This window comes from Symphalangus syndactylus, chromosome 19, assembly GCF_028878055.3.
Source record: "Symphalangus syndactylus isolate Jambi chromosome 19, NHGRI_mSymSyn1-v2.1_pri, whole genome shotgun sequence".
Lineage (NCBI taxonomy): Eukaryota > Metazoa > Chordata > Mammalia > Primates > Hylobatidae > Symphalangus > Symphalangus syndactylus.
Genome location: NC_072434.2, coordinates 16,114,829 through 16,139,905, shown reverse-complemented (window position 1 = coordinate 16,139,905; position 25,077 = coordinate 16,114,829). Strand labels below are relative to the sequence as shown.

The following is a 25,077-nucleotide window of genomic DNA, read 5'->3' as shown; positions in this document are numbered from 1 at the left end:
AAACAAAATCAATTGCTATAAACAAATTCCTGGCTGGGTGCAGTGGCTCACGCCTGTCATCCCCATGCTTTGGGAGGCAGAGGCAGAAGGATTGCTTGAGGCCAGGAGTTCCAGACCAGCCTGGGCAACAAACAAGATCCTGTTTCTACAAAAAAAAAAAAATCCTAACCACTGTTCGGCCTTAATAATGCCCAGCAGTGGTTAAGCATTAATAATAGTTGGGCCTTCATAATAGTCCTGTTGGGCCTTAATAATAGTCCTATCTTTACATATTGGACTTTAAAAAAGAATAAACATTAAGATAATTCAAAAACTTGGGGAAGATTTCCTTGTCATCAAATGTTTAAATAGCTCCTTGAATGCTCAGGGCCACTGACCATTGCTAATTGGTTTATCATCATCAATCCTGCAGTTTATTGTCACTCCCCTGTACTAAGCTGACTCATATCCTCTCCAAACTCATGTCCACCGGAACCTATGAACTAGCTTCTTTATTTAAAAGGGTTTCTTGTGCTACACGAGGAGCAGACGGACTTTGGGCCTTACTGACAATATCACTTAGGAATAATATAAGATTGCTTTTAGCTTTAGTGACATTTCTTGACCTTTGCTTCAAAGGGCTGGGATAGGCTACACGAGTTCAGGACTGGCTCGCTGGTTATTGCAATGCATACAGAAGTTGCATCTTAATCCTCTACCATAAACATGGCCCTCTGGTGAGTCAGAGAACAGCTTCTTGGAAGGGTAAGACCGTGGTAGGTTCTGACACACCTTGTCATTTTGATCCTCCTGGAATGATTTGCTGTCATTCCAGAAGCTATGCATCCCCATCACAGAAGAGAGAAATACACATTTCTGATGTCCCCTCTTCTGGCTGGATAGAAGCTCAAGGCTCTGACCCAGGTCAGGGCCTGGGAACTGAGACTGAGTACTGCAGTTAGTGGGGCTGGAGGGGAGACCAAAGGAGGCCTGAAGTCTGAGTCCCAGGAAAAGGTAGGCTTGGGAAGCTCATAGCATCCACAGCATTATGTTTAAGGCCTGGGTGGAAGCAAAGGTTCACATCAGGCAGGATGGCAGACTGGGGAGAACTCTCTTGCAGAGAGAACTCTCCACACACAGAAGCCCTGTGGAAGAGTCTAGGGGTGAGATGGGGGGCTAGCTGCCAACAGACAGCTCGGGCAGCCCTTATAGGATATGACATGGTTTAGCACCTGAACCTAGGAATGATCTTAACAGACAAGGGGGTCCCGGGGTGCCTAAAAGTGGGACCAAAGCAAAAGGCAGCCAGATGCAGTGGCTCACGTCTGTGATCCCAGCACTTTGGGAGGCAGAGGTGGGAGGATCAATTGAGCCCAGGAATTCAACACCCGCATAGGCAACATGGCGAAATTCTGTCTCTACAAAAAAATACAAAAAGTTAGCCAGTGTGGTGTCGGATGCCTGTAGTCCCAGCTACTCTGGAGGCTGAGGTGGGAGGATCACTTGAAACCAGGAGGTCAAGGCTGCAGTGAGCCGTGATTGCACCACTGCACTCCAGCCTGGGCAACAGAGTGCCCTGTCTTAAAAAAAAAAAGAAAGACAGAAAAAGAAAAAGAAAAGAAAAGCTCTGAAGGGGCTGTCTGGGAGACAGAAGGTATTGGGGACAAATACAGTCTGAGCCTTGTTGGTGGCAATCACAGTCTTTAATTATTAATTGTCATATTTCTGATTTGTTAGCAAGTGCCAGCTTATAGGCTGGTTGAAGTATAGAACTCAGGAAAAAAGAAATTAAATTTTAGCTTTCTGGCGAGCAGCCCCTCTCTGGCACCATCAAACACTTCTTTGTTTCCCTTCAACTTGGAACTCTTCGAACATGAGGGGTTGTGAGGGTTTGGCTATTCTTTTATCTGAGGTCCATGTGAGTGACAGAAATGGTGGGGCCTGAGAAAGATCTCCCTCCTTTACAATTTCTCTTCTCCCTCCTCCTCTTTATTCTAAAACTGTGCCTCCAACAGAGGGGCAGGGGCTCTTGTAGAGAGATCCCTGGCCCAGGACAGGAGATGCCAAATCTAGTTTATCTCACTGGGGACCTTTGAGAAAAATGCTTCAGCGCCAGGTGCAGTGGCTCATGCCTGTAATCCCAGCACTTTGAGAGGCTGGAGAGGAGGGCGGATCACTTGAGGCCAGGAGTTCGAGACCAGTCTGGTCAACATGGCAAAATCCTGTCTCTACAAAAAAAAAAAAAAAAAATTAGTCAGACGTGGTGGCCCACGTCTGTAGTCCCAGCTACTTGAGAGGCTGAGGCATAAGAATCACTTGAACCTGGAAGGCAGAGGTTTCAGTGAGCCGAGACTGTGTCACTGCATTCCGGTCTGGGTGACACAGTGAGACTTTGTCTCAAAAAAAAAAGAAAAGAAAAAAAGAGGCTGGGCGTGGTGGCTCACGCCTGTAATCCCAGCACTTTGGGAGGCTGAGGTGGGCAAATCATGAGGTCGGGAAATGGAGACCATCCTGGCTAACACGGTGAAACCCTGTCTCTACTAAAAATACAAAAAATTAGCCAGGCATGGTGGCGGGTGCCTGTAGTCCCAGCTACTTGGGAGGCTGAGGCAGGAGAATGGTGTCAACCTGGGAGGCAGAGGTTGCAGTGAGCCGAGATTGCGCCACTGCACTCCAGCCTGGGCGACAGTGCGAGACTCCATCTCAAAAAAAAAAAAAAAAAAGAAAGAAAAAGAAAAACGCTTCACTCTTCCAAACCTCAATTTTCTCATGTGTGAAATGGTAAGAATGTGGGTTTATAATTACCTATGTGTATGCTCATCATACATGACTCCTACGGCCTTAGGACTTGAGACATTTTATGACCTCTCCCAATAGGGCCAGAGGTGAGCACACCTGGTGAAAAGTTAAGACTCAGTGAGTATAAATACTCCAAGAGGAGCTGTGGCTTCTTTCACTGGTGTCCTCAGAAAGGCGGTGAGCAGTGTTGGTAGCATACCTGTCACAGCATCTAGCAGAGCACCTGAATTCTAGTATGTATTCAAATACATCTTTTGATGGAAGGAAAGAAGAAGAGAGGAAGGACGGGAGGGAGGGATGGAGTGGAGGGAAAAATTCTGTTGACATTCCATGATAAGGGTGCAGAGGGGCGCTACACGTCTCTCCTTTCTGCAATCAGCTCTCCCACCCTGGTCCCTCTTCCTTCAAGGGACCCATGAAGACCTCTATTCTTCTCTGTACCTGAGGTTCTCTCAACAGAAAGAAGTTGCAAGTGGGACCTCCTCACGCCACCCTCATCCCCAATAGGAGCAATTAGGCCAGGCTTCGATGTCACTGGGGAGGGGACCAGCACACCTCTGAGGACAGTAGGAAAAACCTAGGCAGGTGTTAGAGCAGGGAGTGGGGTCCCCAGGAGCTGAGGGCCCCAGGATCGACATGATTCTGAAGGCGATTGTCATGGGTACAGGGAGCAGGCGGCGACACGTCTAGGCTTCCTGGGGGCCGTCCTGGGCCTCGGCAGCCACGGTGCTGGACTGGAGCAGGAAGTCTTTGTAGGCCATCTCGGCTTCCTCCTTGGATGACTAAGGGGCAAGAGGAGAGGCGTCAGTGTTGGGGGCACTGGCTCAGTGGGTGGAGTCGGGGGAGGGGAGGTGCTAAATGTCCTGAATCCATGATCTTGGTCCAAGCAACACAGGCCTGTGGGGCCCACTGTTCTCATCCCAGCCCCCATGCTCACCAAGAAGGATGCACTTTGAGAAATGGAAAGTTGCAGCCTCTAAAAATATCTCCTTCTGTCTCACTACCTCCTTCCGACACATGGAGTGGAACCGCCTCTGTTGCCCGGGCGTGTCCCCAGAAGCTGCCCACGCAGTCCACGGGCAAGGTGGCCTAGGCTGGGGTCAACCACGGTGGTGTATGTTTTTCTTTCTCTACCAGCCCAGAGAGGTAGCTTTTTGGCACCACAAAGTTAAAGCGGAAGGCGGTCTCCAGGAATAACTCGTTCTAACTTTGCTAAATGCCAGAGATGTTTCAAGAAAAAGTAGATATGATAAAAACAACAACAACAACAAAAACTATCCCCTTGGGATTAAAGGCACGAGGTGTTATTTTTCTGGGTCCCCTGAGTCCTAGGGAAGATTGAGGGGATGGTATATGGCACCCAAAGGCAGGAGTTGCCTCTGGTGGGGCTTCAAGAGAAGTGAGCAGGGGCTTCTAGCCTCAAACAGCCCACCGCAAGCAAATGTCTCCTAGGCCCAGGCAAAAAGCTGGTCCTGAGCAAACCCTCAAGGGAGGATGGGTGGCCTGAGGTCCTTGGGTCCCCCAACCCAGGAAGAGCATCCATTTAATCACCAGCATTTGGCATTGTAGCTTCCCATCTTTTATGTACCTGCTTTCCTCATCTCCCAGCCTGCCTCTCTCCTGCAGTTTTACAGCCTAATCATATAGCTCACCTCCTTCCTGGGCCTTATCCACATCAGTGTCCCACAAGCAGTAAGATATAGTTCTTCCTCAAAAATTCCTGAGGACTCCTGAGGACTGTTTATACCATCCTCCCTATTCTGGGATCGGCCCCCATGTTGAGGTAGTTCATCCTGAAGTCTAACTGCAGCCCCTCATGCTGCATTTCCTTGTCACATAGTGGGGCTTCCTTCTTCCTCCTCACCCTTTTTGCCTTCTTGGGTTCTTTGGTCTCCGTGATGCTCTCAGTGGTGGCAACAAACTCTGTGTGAAGAAAGAGGGTAGGTTAGCCCTTACTAGCCTCCTTTTCCCAACCCAGATGTGGGACCAATTCTTACTCTCCCCAGGGGCTGAGCATTCCCTTGAGTGAGGGTCATACCATCTTTTCCTCCGAGGGATGTTTCCTGAGTGATCGAAGAGGCTCCCATGTTGTCATTGGCTCCAAATTCCCTGGAGTTCTCGAAGTCTGACATGCTAATGTCTGTCCTGTAGCTTCTGATTGAAACTCGGTCTGTCCGGGAGGAAGAGGAGTTGGTGTAGGGACAGGGGCTGGGACCTAGAAGGCCAGGCTGGGCTACTTCTCTCTGGGCAGATCCACTGTAGCCCTGCAGGACAGCTGAGGTGGTGCACCTCTGACTATGACCCGGGGAGATGGAAATGATCCGAGTCTCCTCCCCATTCCCTTTTCCTGGGTAATCAGGACTCGGTAATCCCTGATCTTTGTTTGTCACTCTGGGACCTTTCAATACACAGCATCTCCTTTCGTCCTCACATCAGCCCCGTGAGGTCGTGTTTATCATCCTTGACTTGAGCCTTGAGGAAACTGAATCATGGCATAAGGATGGCCCAATGTCACACGGCTCATTAGTTATCCAATTAGTCCAAGCCCAGGGTCTCCTGAAACCCAGTCTCCTCTTCCTGGCAGCCCTGCCTCTGAACCTAGATACTGGGTAATTGGAGATAATTTTTCAGAGTTGGTATTTGGACAGCAGCTCTGAATTTCAGTTTCGAGTATATGTGGGTTTATCTTTCCCCATCCTGCTTTCTCGGGATTCTTTGTTTCAGCCCATGAAAAAGAAGAGACACAGCAGCTTCCTCTGTGGGTGGATGATTCAGGACTGAGGGCTCGGGTTGGAGGTGGGAGGCAGGGAGTATCCCAGGGACTCACCGACGTTCTTCCTGTGCCGGGCTCTGGCCACCCCCACAGCCACGGCTCCCAGTGCCAGCACCAGGCCCAGGGGCACCAGGGTGGAGACCAGCACTCTGGAGCTCCCACCTTGTTCCTCAGAGCTGGAAGAAGGCTTAAGTTAGTTCATCCCTGGAAGGGAGATCTGGGGGCCCGAGGATGTGCTGGCAAGGTTGGCTTGGTCCTTTTTCCTCCCAGGTTGATCCACCCCATCCTGCTGATGCAGCTCCCTAGCTCTGTTCTTCTAAGAAGCCTTCCCAGACTGGCAAAGGCACGCACTGGGCCTTGTTGCATCCCAGGCCTGGAAGATTGAACTGAATTGTAAACACCTCCCCAGCCATGGGAGAAGGGCAGAGGGTACCACGGGACCCTCCCAAGTATAAGTAGAGGTAGTGAGGGCTGCCCCAGTGCTTAAGAGACAGACGGGCTTTCCTCCTTGGACCTGGTGGCTCAGCCTCAGGTGCTTGGCTCTGGGGTGTTCTCCGAGTGGTGAGCCTTGAATCCTTCCTCACCTGCCGGAATCCACAGATGCTCTGCTCCCACCAGCTTGATCTCCTGTATCTGCCACCGCCTTTTCCTCTGCAAAAAGCCTGGGATCCTGAATGGCTTTGTTCTCAATCTCCCGGGCACCAGAGTCTAGCACCTTCTCATCAGGAGCAGTGTCTGCCTTCGCTAGGCTGACATCACGGGAGCCTGCAGCAGGGAAGAGTGGGCCTGGGTTGTGGTTTTTCTCTATGATCTGACTCCTCGAGCTGAAGGAGTCTGGGGAGACTTCATGAGGAATCACAGGGTCAGGGTTCAATCTCAAGACTGTTGGGGTAGGACCCAGGATGACATTAGAAACAGCCGTGATGGCCTTCTTCAGCTGTCACAGATGATCTCTGCCCCATTACTACCCAAAAGTATGGTGGGGACCTTCAAGGCTTCATGCCATAGATCAGCTGTGCATAAAGGCTGACCCATCACTTATGCCCGGGAGATTTTCAAGGCTCTGAGATGCTGACCCAGGCTTCCTGACTGCCCAGCTGGGTATGATAGTGCTGCCCCCTGGAGGTAGCCTGGCGATGGGCCCCTCAGTGAGTCCCACCAGCAGGGTCCAGACACAATAGGATTTCTTGAGGGACTACAAAATACCCTTATTAGGGCTAAAACATTTCATGTGAAATTTTAAAAGAGGACTTGAAATGCAAATTTACTAGATGTTTCCTAATTTTCTTGATCAGACCTTGTAAATGAAGGTATCTGGCCCTCTTTTGAGGGCAAGCTTTGGCAGGGGGAAGGGGGATGAACATATTGCATATGACAGTGATGTATGCATATTATTCTTCTATACAGAGAAGAATGTTTCCAGATAGAGAAGAGACTTCAATCTGGGTTGAAGTGGCAACTATGGGACTTGCCTTTTTTTTTTTTTTTTGAAATGGAATCTAGCTCTGTTGCCTAGGCTGGAGTGCGGTGGCACGATCTCAGTTCACTGCAACCCCCACCTCTTGGGTTCAAGCAATTCTCATGCCTCAGCCACCCAAATAGCTGGGATTACACCACCATGCCCAGCTAATTTTTGTATTTTTAGTAGAGATGAGTTTTCTCCATATCAGCCAGGCTAGTGTTGAACTCTTGGCCTCAAGTGATCTGCCTACCTTGGCCTCCCAAAGTGCTGGAATTAGAGGTGTGAGCCACCACATTCAGCTGGGAGTTGTCTTAATGCCGAGGTTAAATAGCAAACCCACTATTTTTACTTAGTTGGTATGTTTATTCAAGATGTCCCTTTTGAAGGGCTCAATGAGGCTATATAGGACCTAAAAGTCCCCTCCCTTCTCACCCTCCACTTTCAGCCTCTTACAGCCAAACGTAGGGGCCAGCACTGATTGAGGAGCTCTTAGGCAGGGGCCTTCAGGAAGTCCTGTCTCCGGGTCTGAGGGGTGCAGGCCCTGTCCTTGGAGACTCACCCACTGCCTTGCTCTCTTCAACTGCCACATAGACGGCTGCAGTCTCTCCATAGAAGTGGCCCTGCTTCACTCCACACCAGTACCAGCCCTCGTCAGCCCTGGTCACCGGGTTCAGGGTCAGGGAGACAAGCCGGCTGTTCTCGTCACAGTTCACGAAGGCCTCGCTGGGGCCTTCGTCTTGGCTGGGCAGGGCCTGGCAGCCCGTGTTATTCCACTTGCACCAGTATTTCTCGTACGAGGAGAATTTGCACGGGAAGTGGCAGGAGACCTTGAGAGTCTCTCCCAGCACAGCCGTGACATTCCCTGGTACCTTGAGGTTTGGTTCTCCTGGAGGAGGGAGGGAGGTAGAAATAAACAAAGAGGTTGGTACTTGGAGATGCTGCAGGGAAGTGACTCTGGTAGGAACTTTGTCCACATGTCATATATATATATATATACATATATATATATATATATACGTATATATATATATATATACGTATATATATATATACGTATATACATATATACGTATATATACACATATATATACGTATATATATACGTGTATATATATATACGTATATATATACGTATATATATATACGTATATATATATATACGTATATACGTATATATATATATACTTTTGTTTTTGTTTTTGAGACAGAGTCTCTCTCTGTCACCCAGGCTGGAGGGTAGTGGTGTGATCATAGCTCACTGCAGCTTCCATCTCCTGGGCTCAAGCGATCTTCCTGTCTTGGCCTCCCAAGGTGCTGGGATTACAGGCATGCACCACCATGCTCAGTCTACATTTCCTCTTTGGATAGCATTAGAAATAGGTATGTTATTTTGACTACATAAGAAATGTAATTGTGTGCCTAGGTAATAATTATTATTGATGAGCACCATGACCAATCCAGAGTCTACCATAGACCATAGATCTTCGCACATGGACTTCAGTTTGCTTTCCTGACTGTTCCTTCTCTTCTAGACTCAATACAAAGAGGTATCTGCAATCCTTGACTTCAGCTGATGCCTGCACACTGCCAAAGAAGCCCATGTTCTTGGTAGTAAGAGGTACCATGTATGGTAATTCAGAGTGTAGGGTGAGTGTTACAGGCATGAAAATGTGACCTCTGGATAGGTGGGCTCTCTCCTGAGGTCTGGCCCATCAGGGTGGAGGCAGGTGAAAAAGGAGGAAGAGTGGTTGGGGATGCTGCTGCTGGCTGGAGAGGTCTTAGAGCTTTCTCCCTCCCTGTTCAACTCTTACCTTCGATAATCTTGATCTCCACGGTGGTCCTCCAGCGAGTATCGCCGTTGGTCAGACACCAGTAGAAGCCGGCGTCCTGGCTGGTGAGCTGGTTGAGGATGACAGTGAAGGTGCCGTTGCCTGGCTCCTCCAGCAGGGAGAGGCGGCCCTCGTACTGCTCCTGAACCCGCCCCTGGCTCTCCACCAGCAGGGGGCAGCGGCCATTCTGGGCCCCTTCCCAGAGACACCAGTACTTGATGCTTTTGCTTTCCTTAGGGTTGTAGGGGCAGAGCACGGACACAGAGCCTCCTGCCACCCCCTTCACCACAGTGGGGCTGCGGGGAATCGTGGACTCTGGAAGCACAGACAGAGATGGGATGGGAGGATGGCCATGCAGGAAGAGCCTTGTGTGGCCTGAGAAGCCTTCTTCCCAGGGTCTCAGCCAGGATGGGGAGTGAAGTTTACATGCATCACCTTACCCTCCTCAGAAAATGAAAAGGAACTTTCCTAATGTCACAGAGCCTGCAGCTGGAGCCACCAGGGCCAGACTCTGAGGGCATGGAGTCTCCCCATCAGCCTGGACATGTTGTTCTTTTCCCCCATCTTATTCTGAGCAGAGAATGGAAGGAGTTGAAGGAGAGAATATCAGCTCTTCTTCTTTGGCTTCTTACAAAGTCTCCCTCTGTATAAGTTTTTGTCTATTTAGTACACTAACAAGTGTATTCCATAAAAGTGGCCCAATGGATTATGCCCAAATCAAGAAAATATATTTAGGATGGTATGATGTAAAATATAAAGTATGTAGCAAAGGTGAGCTTAATTGTTGGGGCCCCAAGGGGCATCTCAAAGACGATAGCCATTCTCCAGGCAGCTAAAACCGAGGTCCAGAGAGAACCAGGTGACCAAAGATGCAGGGGGTCCTGGTGAAGACCCAGAGCTGGATATGGACATGGCATGCAGGGAATATAAGCCCCTTTAAAAAAAAAGTCACAAACACAGATACTTGGAACTGCAAGTACTGGTTTGCTGCTTCTCACGAGGGCAACTCTATGCAGGGTGCTCTGGGGTGAGACGGAGCTGGGATTTAATTCTTTCACCATGCTGATGGCTCACTGCAGTAGGGCTGAGTGGGCCAGATGGTGCTGAAATTCACAAATAACCCTACGACAGTGAAACATTTAGACGCTGGGGCACTCCTGGGAACTCATTGAGACCAAGATAAGCCAATCCTTTTTCCATCTGAATGTGAGGGATAAGGCACCCATCTTGTTCAGGGGCCAGGGGAGGGGACAGAGGGCCCCTGCAGAGCCTGCCACAGCCCTGAAACACAGTCTATAAGTCCTGCCTCAATCAAGAGCTTTACTCACCTCTTGCTTGTTAAGCAGGGACAGCTATCAAAAGGACTTTGATAACAGAAGAGTAATTAGGAGCTGCCACCAGGCAGAGGCTGCTTTTTCTCGCTGTCCTGTGCAGCAGCCCACACAGCCTCCAGTTCGGGGCTGGTCATTGAGTGTATGCTGTTGGCTGATTGATGACTATTGATGAATACACTCAGAGGGAGCTGAGCTTGGCTCTCACCTGAGAGACTGCCCCACCTACTCCCTCTCCCTCTCTAGGGTCTTACCCTCATTGACGAAGAGTTGCCAGGCCTGGATGGGCGAGCCCTCCTGCAGCTGACCATCTGAGTGGGCTCCACACAGGTAGCGCCCTGCATCCTCCTTCCTCAGGCCCGTGATCACCACACTGAATGAGCCATCCTTGTCCTGGGGGTTGAGCAGGATCCTGCCCTCAAAGGCTGGGGCCCTCTTCCCCAGGGTGTTGACGACCACGTCACAGTTTTCCCCACTGCTCTCTCGGCACAGAAATTTGGCCACGTTTGCCACCTCAAGGCCCAGTGCACAGTGGAAGGTCACTGAGCCCCTCAAGTCTTCATAAACCAGCTCGGGCTCGGGCTTTAGCACTTGGAGGTCAGCATTCTTCTTATTACTATTGGAATCATCCCCAGCCTGGCAGAAATACTGCCCAGCATCGCTGAGCCTGAGTCGGTTGATGACAACACTGAACATTAACTGGCCAGTACCCTGAATATCAAGGCGTATTCTTCCCTTATAGCTGGGATTCACATAACCACTGGAGTCGATGACCAGCACAGGGTACAGGCCTATCTGCTTGTACAAGGACTTCCTCTTTGGAGCATTCTCAGTCTTGAAAGGGCAGTTGATGGTCACCGTTCTGCCCAGGTCCACTGTGTAGACTTTAGTGTCATTTAGGAGCCCAGGACCTGCAGGATGAGGGGTGCAAGGTAGGGGGCAGGCAAGTTGTGATTCTACTTTCTTGCAACATAGGACTATTTGCTATTCCTAGTTAAGGTGGGGGTGGACTTATAACCTGGAATGCCCTCCTTCCCAGAGGAACACTGTCAGAATATATCTTCCAAGGCCCAGCTTGACAGCTGTCTCCTGCATGAAAACTTTCCCAAGCTGACACTAATCTCTCCCTGCCCTGTGCTTTCTTGATACATCTGCATCACTTATTACATCTAATCTGGTGTATGGTTAATTATGTTCTCCATGGGCTGGCAGTTCCTTGAAGGCAGGAACACGTTTTTCTCATGTTTGACCCCTCTGCTGTGACAAGCACAATGCCTCTGGGTAGTAGGTGGCCAAATTAATGTGTGCTGAACTGAACAGAATGAATGTAAATGCAGGGTGATGGATTTCAATGCATACAATAGAAGTTTCTAAAAATTACAACAGTCTAAATGTGAAATGGGCTGTCTCGTGGAGCAGTGAGTTTCTGCTAAAGTGCTTAATCAGAGGCTGCATACCCATCATTGGCATGTTCTTCTAAGTGTCCGGTTAGGGTGAACTCTAAGCCCTCTTCACCTCTAAAGATTCTGTGGTTTTGAATCTCGATCCCCACCTGAATGACCTCCTCATTTAGTCCACAGACAATAGTATGCATATTCCAAAGGAGCAAAACATGTCTTTGGGAGTCCCCCTGAATTTCTTTCCTCCACAAGACCTTTCTTTTGAGTTGCCCTTGACTATCTAAAATAGCCTCATTGTTAAACCCTTGTCAGAAAGAGCTTTTCTTTTTTTCTCTTTCTCCAACTAGAATAGGCTTGTTAGCAACCCATCCTTTCGGGATCTTGGTCTTTGGTCAAGAACTAATAATCTAATTTATCCTGATAATACCGAAAGACTAAGGGTTCCCGGGTTAAAAAAAAAAAAATACACATTTTACAAGAAGCCTTTTGGCGGCCCAAACCTTGATGGAAAAGTGCATTAATGATAGGAATTTAAGGATCCCTGTAAATCTCTCCCTAAATTTTCTATCTCCTTAGCCTGATGTCAGATTTCCCTTTCTACCTGTAGCAAACATGAGAAAACTTGTCCTCCTGATACCCTTCTAAGCTGGGGTCTCCAGAAAGCCTAAAATGTTATAGGCCACCAAGTCCTAGAAGGGTTCATTCATCACCCCAAGTAGGCCCTATCTGTCTCCTTCTCCTGTTCTAAGAAGTCTTTGCTAGGGAGAGGGGAGCCTTCTGACCCCCAACCCGGCTACGCATCCTCGTCAGGAAGTTCCTCCTCTAGCCCTCCATGCATCCTAGAGAATTCCCTCTGACTTCCCCCCAGAAGCCCAAGGAGCCTGGATCCTTACCCTGGCTGACCTCCAGGCTGACGTCAAAGGACAGGCCTCGGCTATTGATGCCCAGGCCACACTTGTAGAGCCCAGAGTCATCTCGGCTCAGCTGGGCAATGTTCACCACAAATGTGCCGTTCTCCGGGAAGTTGGTGAGGTTAGCCCTGCCTGTGTAGTTGTTGGAGACGTAGCCCTCCGAGGAGATGAGGGTTACACAGCGGCCGCTGGCTCCCCGCCGGCACCAGTACTTCCGGGTGTGCCGGTTGACAGAGGAGGGTGGGTAATAGCACGTGATGGACACTGAGTTACCTTCCACACCGTTCACCTCCTCGGGACCAAATATGGGACTCTTCGTGGAGATGGCTGTGGGTACAGAAGAGAGAGGCTTTCTGAGGCCCTTGGGAGGTAAAGCCTGTTCCAGATAATCCTCTATGAGGAGATGTGGTTTTCTACCTGACACGTAGGCCCTCTGTTGATAATTTATCATATATCACGGCTGGAAAATTGCTGAGATTAAATAAAGTGACTGTTTTAATCATGATTAAATTCTAATTGTAATTCATTAGTGATAACCATTTCAAGGACAAGGGAATGACAAATTTATGATAACCCTTGTTTTTTATTTTATATATTTTTATTGTTTTGAGACAAAGTCTCTCTCTGTCGCCCAGGCTGGTGTGCAGTGGCACAATCTCGGCTCACTGTAACCTCCGCTTCCCAGGTTCAAGCGATTCTCATGCCTCAGCCTCCCAAGTAGCTGAGACTACAGGCGCATGCTGGCTAATTTTGGTTTCTATTTAGTGGAGACAAGGTTTCTCCATGTTGGCCAGGCTGGTCTTGAACTACTGACCTCAAGCAATCCACCCGCCTCGGCCTCCCAAAGTGCTGGCATTACAACTGTGAGCCAGCATCCAGCCATCCCATGTTTTTTCAAACAATAACACCACTTTCGTAAGGTGTTATATGTTTGCACTTGCCATGTGTTATTTCCTTATATTTCTAAAAACACTTTGTAGATTATTTTCTTTTCTTTTCTTTTCTTTTTCCCAGATAAAAATATTGAGAGCCAGGAAGGATAAGTAATTTCCCTCAGATTTCACAGCGGGTCATAGAGATGCTTGGTTGAAGTTAAGGTCTTTGTTATTCTCAAAGAAGATCTTTCACAGACCCCTGGCCTTGAGATTAGGAGGCACCATTCCTGTCCCTGATTTCCAGTACTCACAGACATGGCCTTTCAGCGTCTTCTCTGTATGACTCTTCCTCAAGGGAGTGCCAACTTTGAGAGGGACATCCCTGGGGATGAGTCTGATTTTAGTGTCCCCAGGGAGGTGAACCCTGGAGTCGGGCAGGCTGAAGGGGTAGAGCTTGGGGAGTTGGGACCTGGCAGACACACCTGGGAAGACCGCCAGCAGGCAGGTGAGCACGAAGAGCAGCATTGCTGGTGGGTCCTGAGCGCCGCACCACTCAGGCCAACTTCTCCTGTGCAATGCTGAAAAACAATAATCACAAGGAGATGAAGCGCCCCTTGTCTTCCAAGACTAGTTGAACTTAGAGTTTCTGCGACATCTGTTTGGCTTTGTATCTCCAGCAACTGACATAAATCCTGTTGAATGAATCAGTGCCTTCACCTTTTCCATAACAACTCAAAGTCTTATCATCCTTCAACACTTATATTTCCTTAATAGCTATAAGTAGCTTTTGTCTTCTCAACTAAGCTGCAAGCTCCTTTGGGATAGAGATATTGTGTCATTTGTTCTGTTTCCCTGCCCATGAGACACAGTCCCAGACACACCGTAAGATCTCAGGAACGGCTTGCTGGGTGATCATTTCCTACCAATATGTGGCCCCATCTTTCTGTTTCAGCTGCCCTCCCTACATTCCTGGGAGGTGAAGTGGGCTGACATATTTCACGGTGTGTTCAGATGAGGAAACAGAGACCCACAGAGGAGGTGTCATGATTATTAAGGCTGTAAATGTAATGATGATGGTCCTAACCCCATTGATTGCTCCCTTATTGTGTCTCAGGCACTGTGTTGAATAATTTATGTGTATTATCTCATATAGACTTGATATCAGCCCTATAAATTTAGTATTCTTATCCACATTCACATGGGAGGAAATGAAGGCTTCAAGGTTAAGTATTTTCCTCAAGGGCACACGGGGTTAAGTGTGTGGGGGTACACAGAATGGGGTCGGGGAAGATTTGGGCCCACCTTTGTCTGATTGCAAATTCCATGTGTTTAACCTCTCCACGACTGTATTGCACCCCAAATACAAGAGCATGCTTTTACCTTATGCTTATTTGTGTTATTTGTAGAGACCCTGTTGCTTATGAAAGCACTATCATTTACATTATTTCATTTGAGCTTTATATGTTCCCTTGAAATAAGATAGACAGGTGTAATCACAACCATTTTATGGATAAAACATTGAGATCTTAAGATACTGAATGATAGGCTTACGTTTTCCCAGCAACTTGGTTATGGAATTGGGGTTAAAAACTTAGGTGTTAGGGTATTTGTAATCCTGCCTGGTAAGGCCTGGCAGACAAAGATGAAGAATCGAAGATCAGACCACTCAGATGGAGCAGGCTGTGTGGACTTTGTCACCACCGTGGACACAGCCCAGGGCTGAGGAGAGCTGAGGGTACCAGGGGCCCGCCTGACAGCAGCTGTCATCAAGACCCCAACTACAGCCTAGAGGAGGAGAGAGAAGTCTCTACTTTCCCAGACTTTGACAGACTTTAAACTCTGGAGTTGTCTTGACAAAGAGAGTGTTAAATGATCATAAGTTTGGGCAGTAATGAGTGCCCATAAAGATAAGTACGCTGTAAGCAGGAGGAAGCTGGGCGTTATCTCCCAGACCTCCCTCACCACCCTGGCCCCTGCTCCTACTCCCAGACTCCCTTCACCAGCTTGAGCCAAAGGCAATAGAGTTGTTTATCTTGGTTATTTCTTTGTTGCAGGGGAATTTCCCAGCAAGGAACCTTTTATTTCCTTGTGAATATAAAGGTATTTTGTTTCTGCAGTTCTTTGGAAGAGTAAGGGGAGGGAGTGGGAACAAATATGGGTGTCAGATGGCAACGTTGAGGCTCTCTTGAGTCCAGTTAATTGCCCCAGACCTTTCTTACCAGGTCAATGATTAATCCCTGGAGTGGGGCCTTGGCCAAATACCAGTCAGCTCCAATATGGAAGCAATCAGGGGATGCTAGCTGGGATGTCATCACCTGCGTGGGCACTGCAAGCTGTCATGGGAGATGCTCCCAGGTGGGAGCTGCTTTCAGGAGGCCAGGAAGTCTCAGGAACAGTTGGGATGGGCTGGCTGCAAAGTCCTGAGAGATCTACCATTTGCTACTTGTGCTGGCACAGGGTGGGTGCAGTCACAGGTGGGAGGACAAAATGCTGCCTGCTTTTAAGAACCCACACCAGCAGCAGCTGTCCTTGCTTCTTGTTCCTGTCCTCACTTCTAGATAAGAAAGCTGCTTAATATTTGTGTGAGACAGGAATGGTCTTCCCACAAGCTGAGCTGGGGGAATGCAGCCCTCCTCAGGACTTGGCCTGGGTTGCAGAGAGTCGGATGCCAGCTTCTCCAAGGTGAAGACCCTGCCCTCTGTCCCAGACTTCTCATTTTGTGACATGTTTGGGCGGCTGTGCATGTTCGTGTAGAGAGGGGACATATGTGTGCACCCATTACCCTCTGCATGGTCTCAAGCCAGGGATGAGAGCATCAGGCATGCACAGACAGGTCAGGCAGATGGCAACATTGACAGGATGCACACAGTCCAGTCCTAGATGGGATGACTGGCAGGAGAGGATACCCCCACTCTCAGGAACAGGAGCTCTTCTTTGCCCAAAGCTAAAACTTGAAGCACAATTTCTCTAGTAGCGGTTGAAAGGACCCCGAGCTTTCAGAGTCATTAGAGACCCCTTCCTCTCAAAACCAGAGACTTTCTTCCAAACCTGGGGATTCAAATCTCAGGGAGACCCCCCACCCCCAGGGTGGCTGGGGCTGGATTTAAAGGATTTGCTTAAGGAATAAAAAGAACATAATGTTGGGCACCTGCTATGTGCCAAATGCTTTGCTAGGTTCTTTTCTTGTATGACTTCATCCATCAGCACAACAACCCAAGAGGCTGGTGTTGTTATCTTCATGACACAGGTCGGAAATCTAAGGGTTACAGGGATTCTTGACCCCAAGACCCACAGCAGAATCCGAATTTGAGGTCACTACCCCATTATCACTCTTTAAATGAGCAGAGGGACCTGCTTTATTGGGTTTTATATGTGTGATATTATATCATGCATGAGGGCACGTTTTCTGGTCCTTAAACTAGCAGTTGTTTTTTCACTGCTGAGGCTAGGATGTGCTAGATCACTTTCAGTTTACTGAGTTAGTATCCCAATATATGTGTAACATATGTCCCCAGAATTGTGGATTGGGGCAGGAGTGTAAGCTGTGCTGAAGAATAGTTTTTCTTTTTATAAAATGTATTTAACTAGCTCCTATTCAGTTAAAGTGACTGCACTTCGTCTCTCATGGTGTGGAGTCCAAACCTTTGTCCATCTAATCTCAGTTTTCCCTCTTTTTCAGAGGAAGGAAGGTCCCCTGGACTTGGTATGAGAATAGAAGTCTGCTCGCTGGGCATCCTGTGAAGATAGAGGGTGAGCTACTTAGGTTGGACTCATGTGGATAAGAGAGGAGACAAGCACTATGGGCTAGGCTAGAAGAACGTACACTGAGTCCTTTCCAGGTGCTTTACATGTGCTAATGTGTTTCATTTTTACAGCCACCCTAGGAGATAGGACAAAATGGGCAACCCCATTTCATGAGTGAGATAATTGAGGCACAGAGAGGTGAGACATTTGCCCAAGGTTGCACAGTTGGTAAGTGACTTAGATGGGATTCTAGATCAAGAGCATAGGCCCTTAGCCACTCTGGTCTACCTCAGAGGGTCTTCCTGTTGAGAGGAAGCAGTGGAGACAGGAAGAAGCAGGATATTCCACCTTAGCGAACTGAGAATTTGTTCAGTTCTTTCCTCTCTGCCTTTCACGGAAAAGGCAGTTCTTATAAAGAGACACCTGCAACCAGGCGTGGTGGCTCACGCCTGTAATCCCAGCACTTTGAGAGGCTGAGGTGGGCGGATCATAAGGTCAGGAGTTCAAGACCAGCCTGGCCAACATGATAAAACCCCGTCTCTCCTAAAAGTGCAAAAATTAGCTGGGTGTGGTGGCACTGGTCTGTAGTCCCAGCTACTCAGGAGACTGAGGCAGGAGAATTGCTTGAACCCGGGAGGCGGAGGTTGCAGTAAGCCGAGATCACACCACTGCATTCCAGCCTGGGCGACAGAGCAAGATTCCATCTCAAAAAAATAAAAAATTAAAAAATGAAGAGACATCTGGACCCAGGGGTAGGTGCTAACAGAGAAATTTCTTCCTGGAAAATATTAGCTGCTATTTATTTAGCACCTACCATGTGTAGGATATGTTACATAACCATATGTATAACCAGGCATGTTGACGCCAAAGCCTCTTTCCACTCCACCATACTGTGTCAATGCCAGTGACATTGGGACTCCAGCCCCAGCCCCTCCAGAGAGAGGGCAAGATGTAGATGAAGGTCTCTGCTGAGCACAATGCATAGGTATTTTTTTTTTAAGTTGGATAGTTTGCTTTTTAGGTGACATCAAAATGTCCTCATGACCATATCAAAATGGCTGTACCAAAACCTCATCGTTCAAACTTGCTGGTGACTTTACACCAGTCACATAGACTCATGGTGTCTTGATTTCCTCCACTAGGGAATGGCATCACAAAACCAACACTGCCTACCTCCTCGTTGGTATCAGGGGAGAATGAGATGAAGCTGTGAAAGCCCAGGGCAAGTGGGTTTACTAAATGGAAGCCTGTGTGACCCCATTTTTTATCACCTAAAGCCACAGAGGTCTAGAGGCTCTAGGAGATAGGCAAAGAGAGTTGCTTTCCTGACTCCTGGCTCAGCGTTCTTTCTGCTACATTAGCACATCCAGAGGCGGGAGAAGGATGGAGAGAGAATTCCAGATCTGGCTCTGAGAAGACCTATGTCCAGGCATCAGACAGCTGCCTTCTACCTAAACCCCTGAAATTGGCATCTCCTCTCCAGATGTTAAAGGATCTATAATTCTCCTAGTGAAGGGGGAAAGTGATGGCACAAAATAGGAGCAGCTCCAGTGGCCCCAGGCACCGTGGCAATTGCACAAAGGGAACTGGGGGTCAGGGATGGAGCTTGACCAGCTGCTGCCCTTGTGCCAGACAGTCCCACTGCTGGCTTGGGCTGCTGTCAGGGTGGGCAAAGGGAGGGGAAGCCCATGTCTGAGATCTGCTGGCTGCAGAGCCAGGAGGAGCCGCAGGAATTGAGCATGCCGCCTGTGGGGCTCAGCTCCACCTCACTCAGTGATCCTGTGAGGACCTCATTTTTTCTACCTCTAGGAAGGGCAGGATGATGCGATGACATACACTTATGTCTCCCGTGGCAGGAATCTGCTAGAGCAAAGCGAGGTGGAATTGGAAAGGATTTCAGAGGTTCTTGGAAGCCCAGAAAAAGGAGCTGAACTGCCTTTGCCAGAAAGCCACAAGTGGGAAACCTCAAAGACTGGAAGAGGACTTGCTAGGTGCCATACTTTATGTGCATTATCTAATTCCAGGTCTGTCTGGTGTTCAATAAATCCTTGATTAATTAAACTAAACTGAAAAATATGAAACAATTCCTATTTCATTCTAAAGGTTACAAAGCTATTTCACCTATATTTTCTCATTTGAATCCACACTGACCCTGAATGATAGGTATTTCTATCTTTGTTTTACAGATTAAGAAACAGATTAAGATCAGAGAGGTTAGGTGGCTTGCCTAAGGCCACACAGTTAATCAACTGTGAGGAGTTAGGAAATCCAGGCACAGACCAAGCTGAAAGAGTAGAACTACATATGCTGACCACAGAGGTCCCTTCCCACCTGCTGATATTTCTCAGAAAAGGATGGGGGGCTTCCACACACGTGCGTCCCTACTCGTCCCACTGGGATATGCACGCTTACTCCCCAACCACACACAGTCACACAGTCTGCCTCTTTGCTCTTCCCACCCCACTATCTAGGAGACTAGGAGTTGGGAATGGAGGGAGTTACCTGAGCCATCGTCCCGAGCCCTTTCCAGATAGCATCCCGTCTGGGGATCCCAGAGCAGTAACACTTACTTTTAATCACTTCCTTCTCTCCCGTTGATCTGACTTCAGGGACACAGACTGCTGGCCAGTTGGTAACCCCTGCCTCTCTAGGAGCTACTGGCAGGGCACTGGACACTGCTGCCAAAACTGAAACTCTGCTCAGTGTTTGACCCACACCTGGGCTCTTAAAGGGCCACTCTCCCACAGGCACCGGGGCCAGCCAGGGTCACGTGACTCTCACAGATCCCTTGCTTTCCTTTCATTTTGGCCTTCCTGGCTGGCTCCATTTGGTTTCCTTTGACCTTGGGGAGACTCTGTTAGTTGGGAATCCTCCATCATTGCAGCTTCAGGATGAGGACAGAATGTCAAGTGTGAAGCTGCTGTTCTGTCGCTTTCTAGCTGCAAGACCTTTGGCGAGTCACCTTCCTATTTCTTTTCATCTGGAAAAGAGGGATGGTAATACCAAATCTACAGGTAGAAGATATAGCCAGATATTAGCTCTAAAATACCTGGCCCAATGCTTGATTTGAAGTTGACATCATCTGATGGGGCACAGATGGCAGGAGTGGCTGTCATGGTCCTTGGTCTCATATCCCCAGTTGCTTGGGAATCCCCTCCGCCTCCCTAGGTTACTTAGCCTGGACAAAAGTGCCCTTTATACACCTCCCGCCAAGCCCCTTTTACCAGTCCCAGAGCTCCAGGAACTGGCAGGACCGTGGCCCTTCCTGTTTCACTCCCCGGAATCATGAAAGACTCACTGCTTCTGGGCTCCCCTGAACGTGGCTGACCTCAGAGTCTTGTTAGGACCCGGGCTCGGCTCCATAGCAAGGAGGGTGCCGACCTGCTGAGCTGAAGTAGCACCTCCTTCCCTATCTCACTTCCTCCATGCCAAGACATGACCTGGTTGGGACTCCCGGGTGTTCCCCAAATGATCATGGCAGTCCTGTGACAAAAGTGAAGCCCACTCCCCAACACACATGTGTATGGCCCCCCCACCCGTCACTGCAAACCCCCACAGAAACGCTGCCCCATCCCACCTGTACAGGGCTGACCCAGGCTCTCCCTACAGAGTCCTATAGGCCAAACACCAGAAGGGGAAGGAAAAATAGAGAAATAGAGCCCTGGAGAAACACAAGGCAGCCAGAGCCCTGGGTCTTATTTTAGCTAATCACTGGCTCACTTGTGGGTGTTAACACACAATCACAGATTTCAATGGCAAGCAAAAAGCCCCCATAATTTCTGTATGTAGCTTAATTTCTTTCCTTTTTTTGTGGTTCGCAAATTTGGATTTCCTTTTTTTATTTTGTTTTAGGTTCCGGGATTACACATGCACAACGTGCAGGTTTGTGACACAGGTAAACGTGTGCCATGGTGGTTTGCTGCACCCATCAACCCACCACTTAGGTATTAAGCCCCACATGCATTAGCTATTAGTCCTGATCCTCTCCCTCACCGCCCCCAACAGGCCTGAGTGTGTGATGTTCCCCTCCCTGTGTCCGTGTGTTCTCATTGTTCAGCTCCCACTTATGACTGAGAACATGTGGTGTTTGGTTTTCTGTTCCTGTGTTAGTTTGCTGAGGATGATGGCTTCCAGATGTAGCTTAATTTCAAGCCCTAAACCCATAATCTGACTGATAAAAGAAAACAAGTTACCTAGTCACTTCTAGGCAAGCTCAGTCCAGTTCAGTGATCTCTCAGTCACTTCATTCCAGATTTAAAATTTAGCCTCATTATGGAGTTCCCTTCCTTTTTGTCTCCCTTCTCTCCTCTGGGGTCCAGTCTGGAGAGAGTGGTCTTGGGTGAGGGGGTGGTCAATGTTACTGCTGAGGCAGTGAAAAGGGGTGGCCCATTATTTTGGTCTTGCTTTGTCACGATGCTGTGCTGGCCTTGGGCTCCAGAAGGAAATAGTTTTGTCTACTGAGATGTGACTTGCCCTGCCTGGTCAGTGGGCTTTGTCCCTGCTCATCCTGAGGGTTCTGTGGTCCACACTGTGCCCTCCTAGTCCATACACTGAGCTCCCTGGGGTGGGTCTGCCAGGCCCTCAGCCTCTCCTTGCCCACCTTGTGGGTGCAGGGTGAGCTTGGCTGATCGCAGGCTCCTGAGGCCTTTGGGAGATCCTGTGCAGCAGAGTCACATTTTCCCCTAACACTCTTGTAGCCTCCTGTGTGCCAGTGTTCCCATATAATTGGGGGTACAATGGATATCAGTAAGACTGTGGCCCACCAAAGTTCTATACAGGATGGGCAAAGGTGAGGGCCCCTCAATTTGGAATTCCCAAGCCCACCTGGATATCTCTATCATTGTTAATCCTCTCTCCCCTACTGTAGCCTGGACTCTGCCCCATGGTGGTGGGTGGGAGGGCACCAAGACACACCAGTAACTAAGCTCTCCTTCTTACTCTTCAGCAGTCTTTCTCCTCCCCAGTTCTGGGGTTAATGTCTAGTGGGAGGATGTGAGGGGAGACAAGGTATGCAGGTGCAGAGATGAGACAAGCCTGGTTCTGTCAGATTATAGCTCCTTTCAAAGGGTTCCCAATTTATACCTCTCTCCATTTGAACTCAATAGTCAAAATATTTGTAGGGTTTGTTTCTTCCTTCCCAAAGCAAGAAATAAGTTGCATCCAGTTGTCCGGGCTGGAGTAGAAGTCAAGGCAGGTTCACAGAACACTAGTGTAGAAATTTGACGAGTGAAGGCTTGCAGGGAGGAAGGGGAGAACACTCATTAAATCGTTTCTTCTCATGCTGCCTTGGTGGGGGCGGAGGATAGGTTGCAGATTTCCTTCCCTGCTTTGCTATTTCATGATGGTGGATAATTTACTAGATCATGTCCTGTTGCATGTTTTCAATAGTCTCCAAAACTGTCTTAGCTGACCCATGTCAGACACACACACGTACACACACAGACACAAACACACACACACACACCCCACATACCTGGAGCCCACTGATCCTACTGATCCAGTTTACAGAAAGGGGAAAATGAGAAGTAGAGCCCTGGGAAGAGGCACGGAGTCAAAAATCCTATGTTCTATTTTGGGCTCAGCCACACGCCGGTGGTGTGATTGGACTCACTTGCTTCCCCTCCCACACTGTGGTTTCCCCATCTGGGACCCAGTGGCCCTAAAATAGTACTATTTCCCAGCCCTGGGGGATGAGGGACAGGCCAAGAGATACTACTGCCCAAATCAATAATAATGATGATAACAGCAGTGATTATAGTTTCCAAACTTACAACACTTCATCTGCTCAACCCTTCCCGCTTCTTTTAAAGTAATCATACAAGAAAATATACCAGCAGAAGAATAGCTTCTCACTGGACTTTCCTGACTCTAGGACTCAGCATAAGTCACTTTGGAAAACCTTTGTTTTGTTCCCGATTCTGCCTCTAATTGCTGAGTGACCTTTGCCAGATCACTTCATCCTGTAGGTCTGCAGGATTGTTTGTTCCATCAGAGGACAGTGCCAAATGGTCCCCAAGCTTCTTTCAGTTCTAGGATTCTGTGTTTTGGTTGAACACTGTATTAGTTTCTGACAGCTGCTATAACAAATTAACACAAGTTTAGTGGCTTAAGAAAACAGAAATGTATGCTCTTTCTCTTCTGGAGACCAGAAGCCTGAAATCAAGGTGCCAGCAGGGCCACCCTGCAGGCTCTAGACGATAATCCGTTGCTTGCCTCTTCTAGCTTCTGGTTGCTGCTGACATTCTTTGGTGTTCTTTGGCATGTAGCTGTGTCACTCCAACCTCTGCCTTCATAGTCACATTGGCTTCTGTGTATGTCTCAAATAACTCTCCATTTCTCTGTTATATGGATGGCATTGAGGGCCCACCCAGCTAATCCAAGATGATGTCCTCATCTCAAGATCCTGAACTTCATCACATCTACAAAGACTCTTTTCCAAATAAGGTCACATTTCTAGGCTCCAGAGATGGAGGCATAGACAAACCTTGAGAAGGGGGGACAGTGGTTATTTCTTGGCCTACCGACCATGACCAGCTCAAGGTCCAGAGAGATTTGAGACATGCAGGAGTGTGCACCCCTGTTCCCCAAGGGCAAGTAGTCCAACTGAGGAGTCATCACTCACATGCAACACTGTCAAGGAACAACACAAGCCAGGAAGTAGCAAGCATAGAGAGCCTGTGTAGCCTTGGGGAAAGAGCAGGGCCTCTGGACCTCGATGCCCTGGGTTCATATCCAAGCCTTACCACCTGCCAGCCAGGGAACCTTGAACAAATTATTTAATGTCTCTGGGGAAAATTATACTTACCGTATAGGTATGTTATAAAGATTAAGTATAGGCCAGGTTCAGTGGTTCACACCTCTAGTCCCAGCACTTTGGGAGACCGAGGTGGGAGGATCACTTGAGGTCAGGAGTTGGAGAATAGCCTGGGCCAGATAGCAAGACCCTGTCTGTACAAAAACAGAAAGATTAGCCAGGTGTGGTGGCACACCCCTGTAGTCCCAGCTACTTGGGAGGCTGAGGTGGGAGGATTGCTTGAACCCAGGAGTTGCAGTCTGAAATGAGCTATGATTGCACCATTGCACTCCAGCCTGGGTGACAGAACAAGACCCTATCTCCCCAAAATAAAAATCTAAAAAAAGATTAGCTATAATATGTTCAGTAACTAGCATCTAATAGGTGCTTATAATTCAGCATCAAATAAATGGGACAGCAAAAGGCAAGTGTGTGTGTGTGTGTGTGTGTGTGCATACGTGTCTGACACTGTCTGCTAAGACAGTTTTGGAGACTACTAGGAGCATGTACTAGAACATGATGGAGTAACTAGAGTGATTCTCCACTGAATGATGAAGGACTAAGAATAGAAAAGTGAAATGACTTGCTCCAGTTTGCACAGGAGGTCATCACACAGATGGGTCTAGAACCAAGGTTTTCCAGAAAGCATTTTCCTCCACTTCTCAAAACTTTTGCTGTCAGGATGAATTTTTTGGATGATATTTCTACAGACAGCAAGGGACATCCATTTACACCCTTGGTTTAGCCAGAGAATATTGGATATGACCAAGCCCAGAGGCTCACACAAATCCAACCCTTCAGGCTGTCATTAGCTTGATGCTCCACGACCATGGGTTGACAAAATCACCAACAGAGAAAGGGAAGCTAGATAGCCCTTCTTCACTCTCCACTGCTCAGCAGGCATCCCTCCACATGGATGGTTCCTTTGAGTGTGGCTTTTGCCATAAAAATGAGGTAAGAGGGACAGAGGAAATGCTGTTTACTGCCAACTCTCTGCTCCTATGTACAGATCTTCACCTGAGTCAATGTTTAACCCCTGACTGGAGTCAATGTTTAATCCCAGGCCAGCCAGCCCTGCAATCCAGCATTCCTCATCTAGCCTAAAATACAGAGTCATTTTAGAATCAACCACTGAAGAATAAAATTGTGACTGAATCTTCCAAAGCTAAATAGATTGTCCC

General features: G+C 48.4%; 1 protein-coding gene across 1 annotated transcript; it reads right to left on the bottom strand.

Moving 5' to 3' along the window:
• Positions 1-1,663: 1,663 nt before the first annotated feature.
• On the bottom strand, positions 1,664-19,804 carry PIGR (polymeric immunoglobulin receptor). The gene is made up of 11 exons (XM_055234363.1): positions 19,674-19,804; positions 13,842-13,937; positions 12,467-12,811; positions 10,428-11,084; positions 8,825-9,157; positions 7,573-7,899; positions 6,136-6,316; positions 5,606-5,727; positions 4,817-4,948; positions 4,643-4,701; positions 1,664-3,560 (listed from the first exon to the last, which is right to left on the bottom strand). The coding sequence occupies exons 2-11, from the start codon at positions 13,882-13,884 to the stop codon at positions 3,465-3,467; spliced, it is 2,295 nt and encodes a 764-aa protein (XP_055090338.1). The 5' UTR covers positions 13,885-13,937; positions 19,674-19,804; the 3' UTR covers positions 1,664-3,464.
• Between the last annotated feature and the right edge of the window lie 5,273 nt (positions 19,805-25,077).

What these genes read in the sequence shown, in the direction of transcription:
- PIGR (XM_055234363.1), bottom strand. Translation starts at nt 13,884, where the DNA reads ATGCTGCTCTTCGTGCTCACCTGCCTGCTGGCGGTCTTCCCAG. An exon ending in GCAACTCTTCGTCAATGAGG is followed by an intron (nt 9,158 to 10,427) that starts GTAAGACCCTAG and finishes CTGTGCTTCCAG; the next exon opens with AGTCCACGATTCCCCGCAGC. An exon ending in TGAAGAGAGCAAGGCAGTGG is followed by an intron (nt 6,317 to 7,572) that starts GTGAGTCTCCAA and finishes TCCCTGCTGCAG; the next exon opens with GCTCCCGTGATGTCAGCCTA.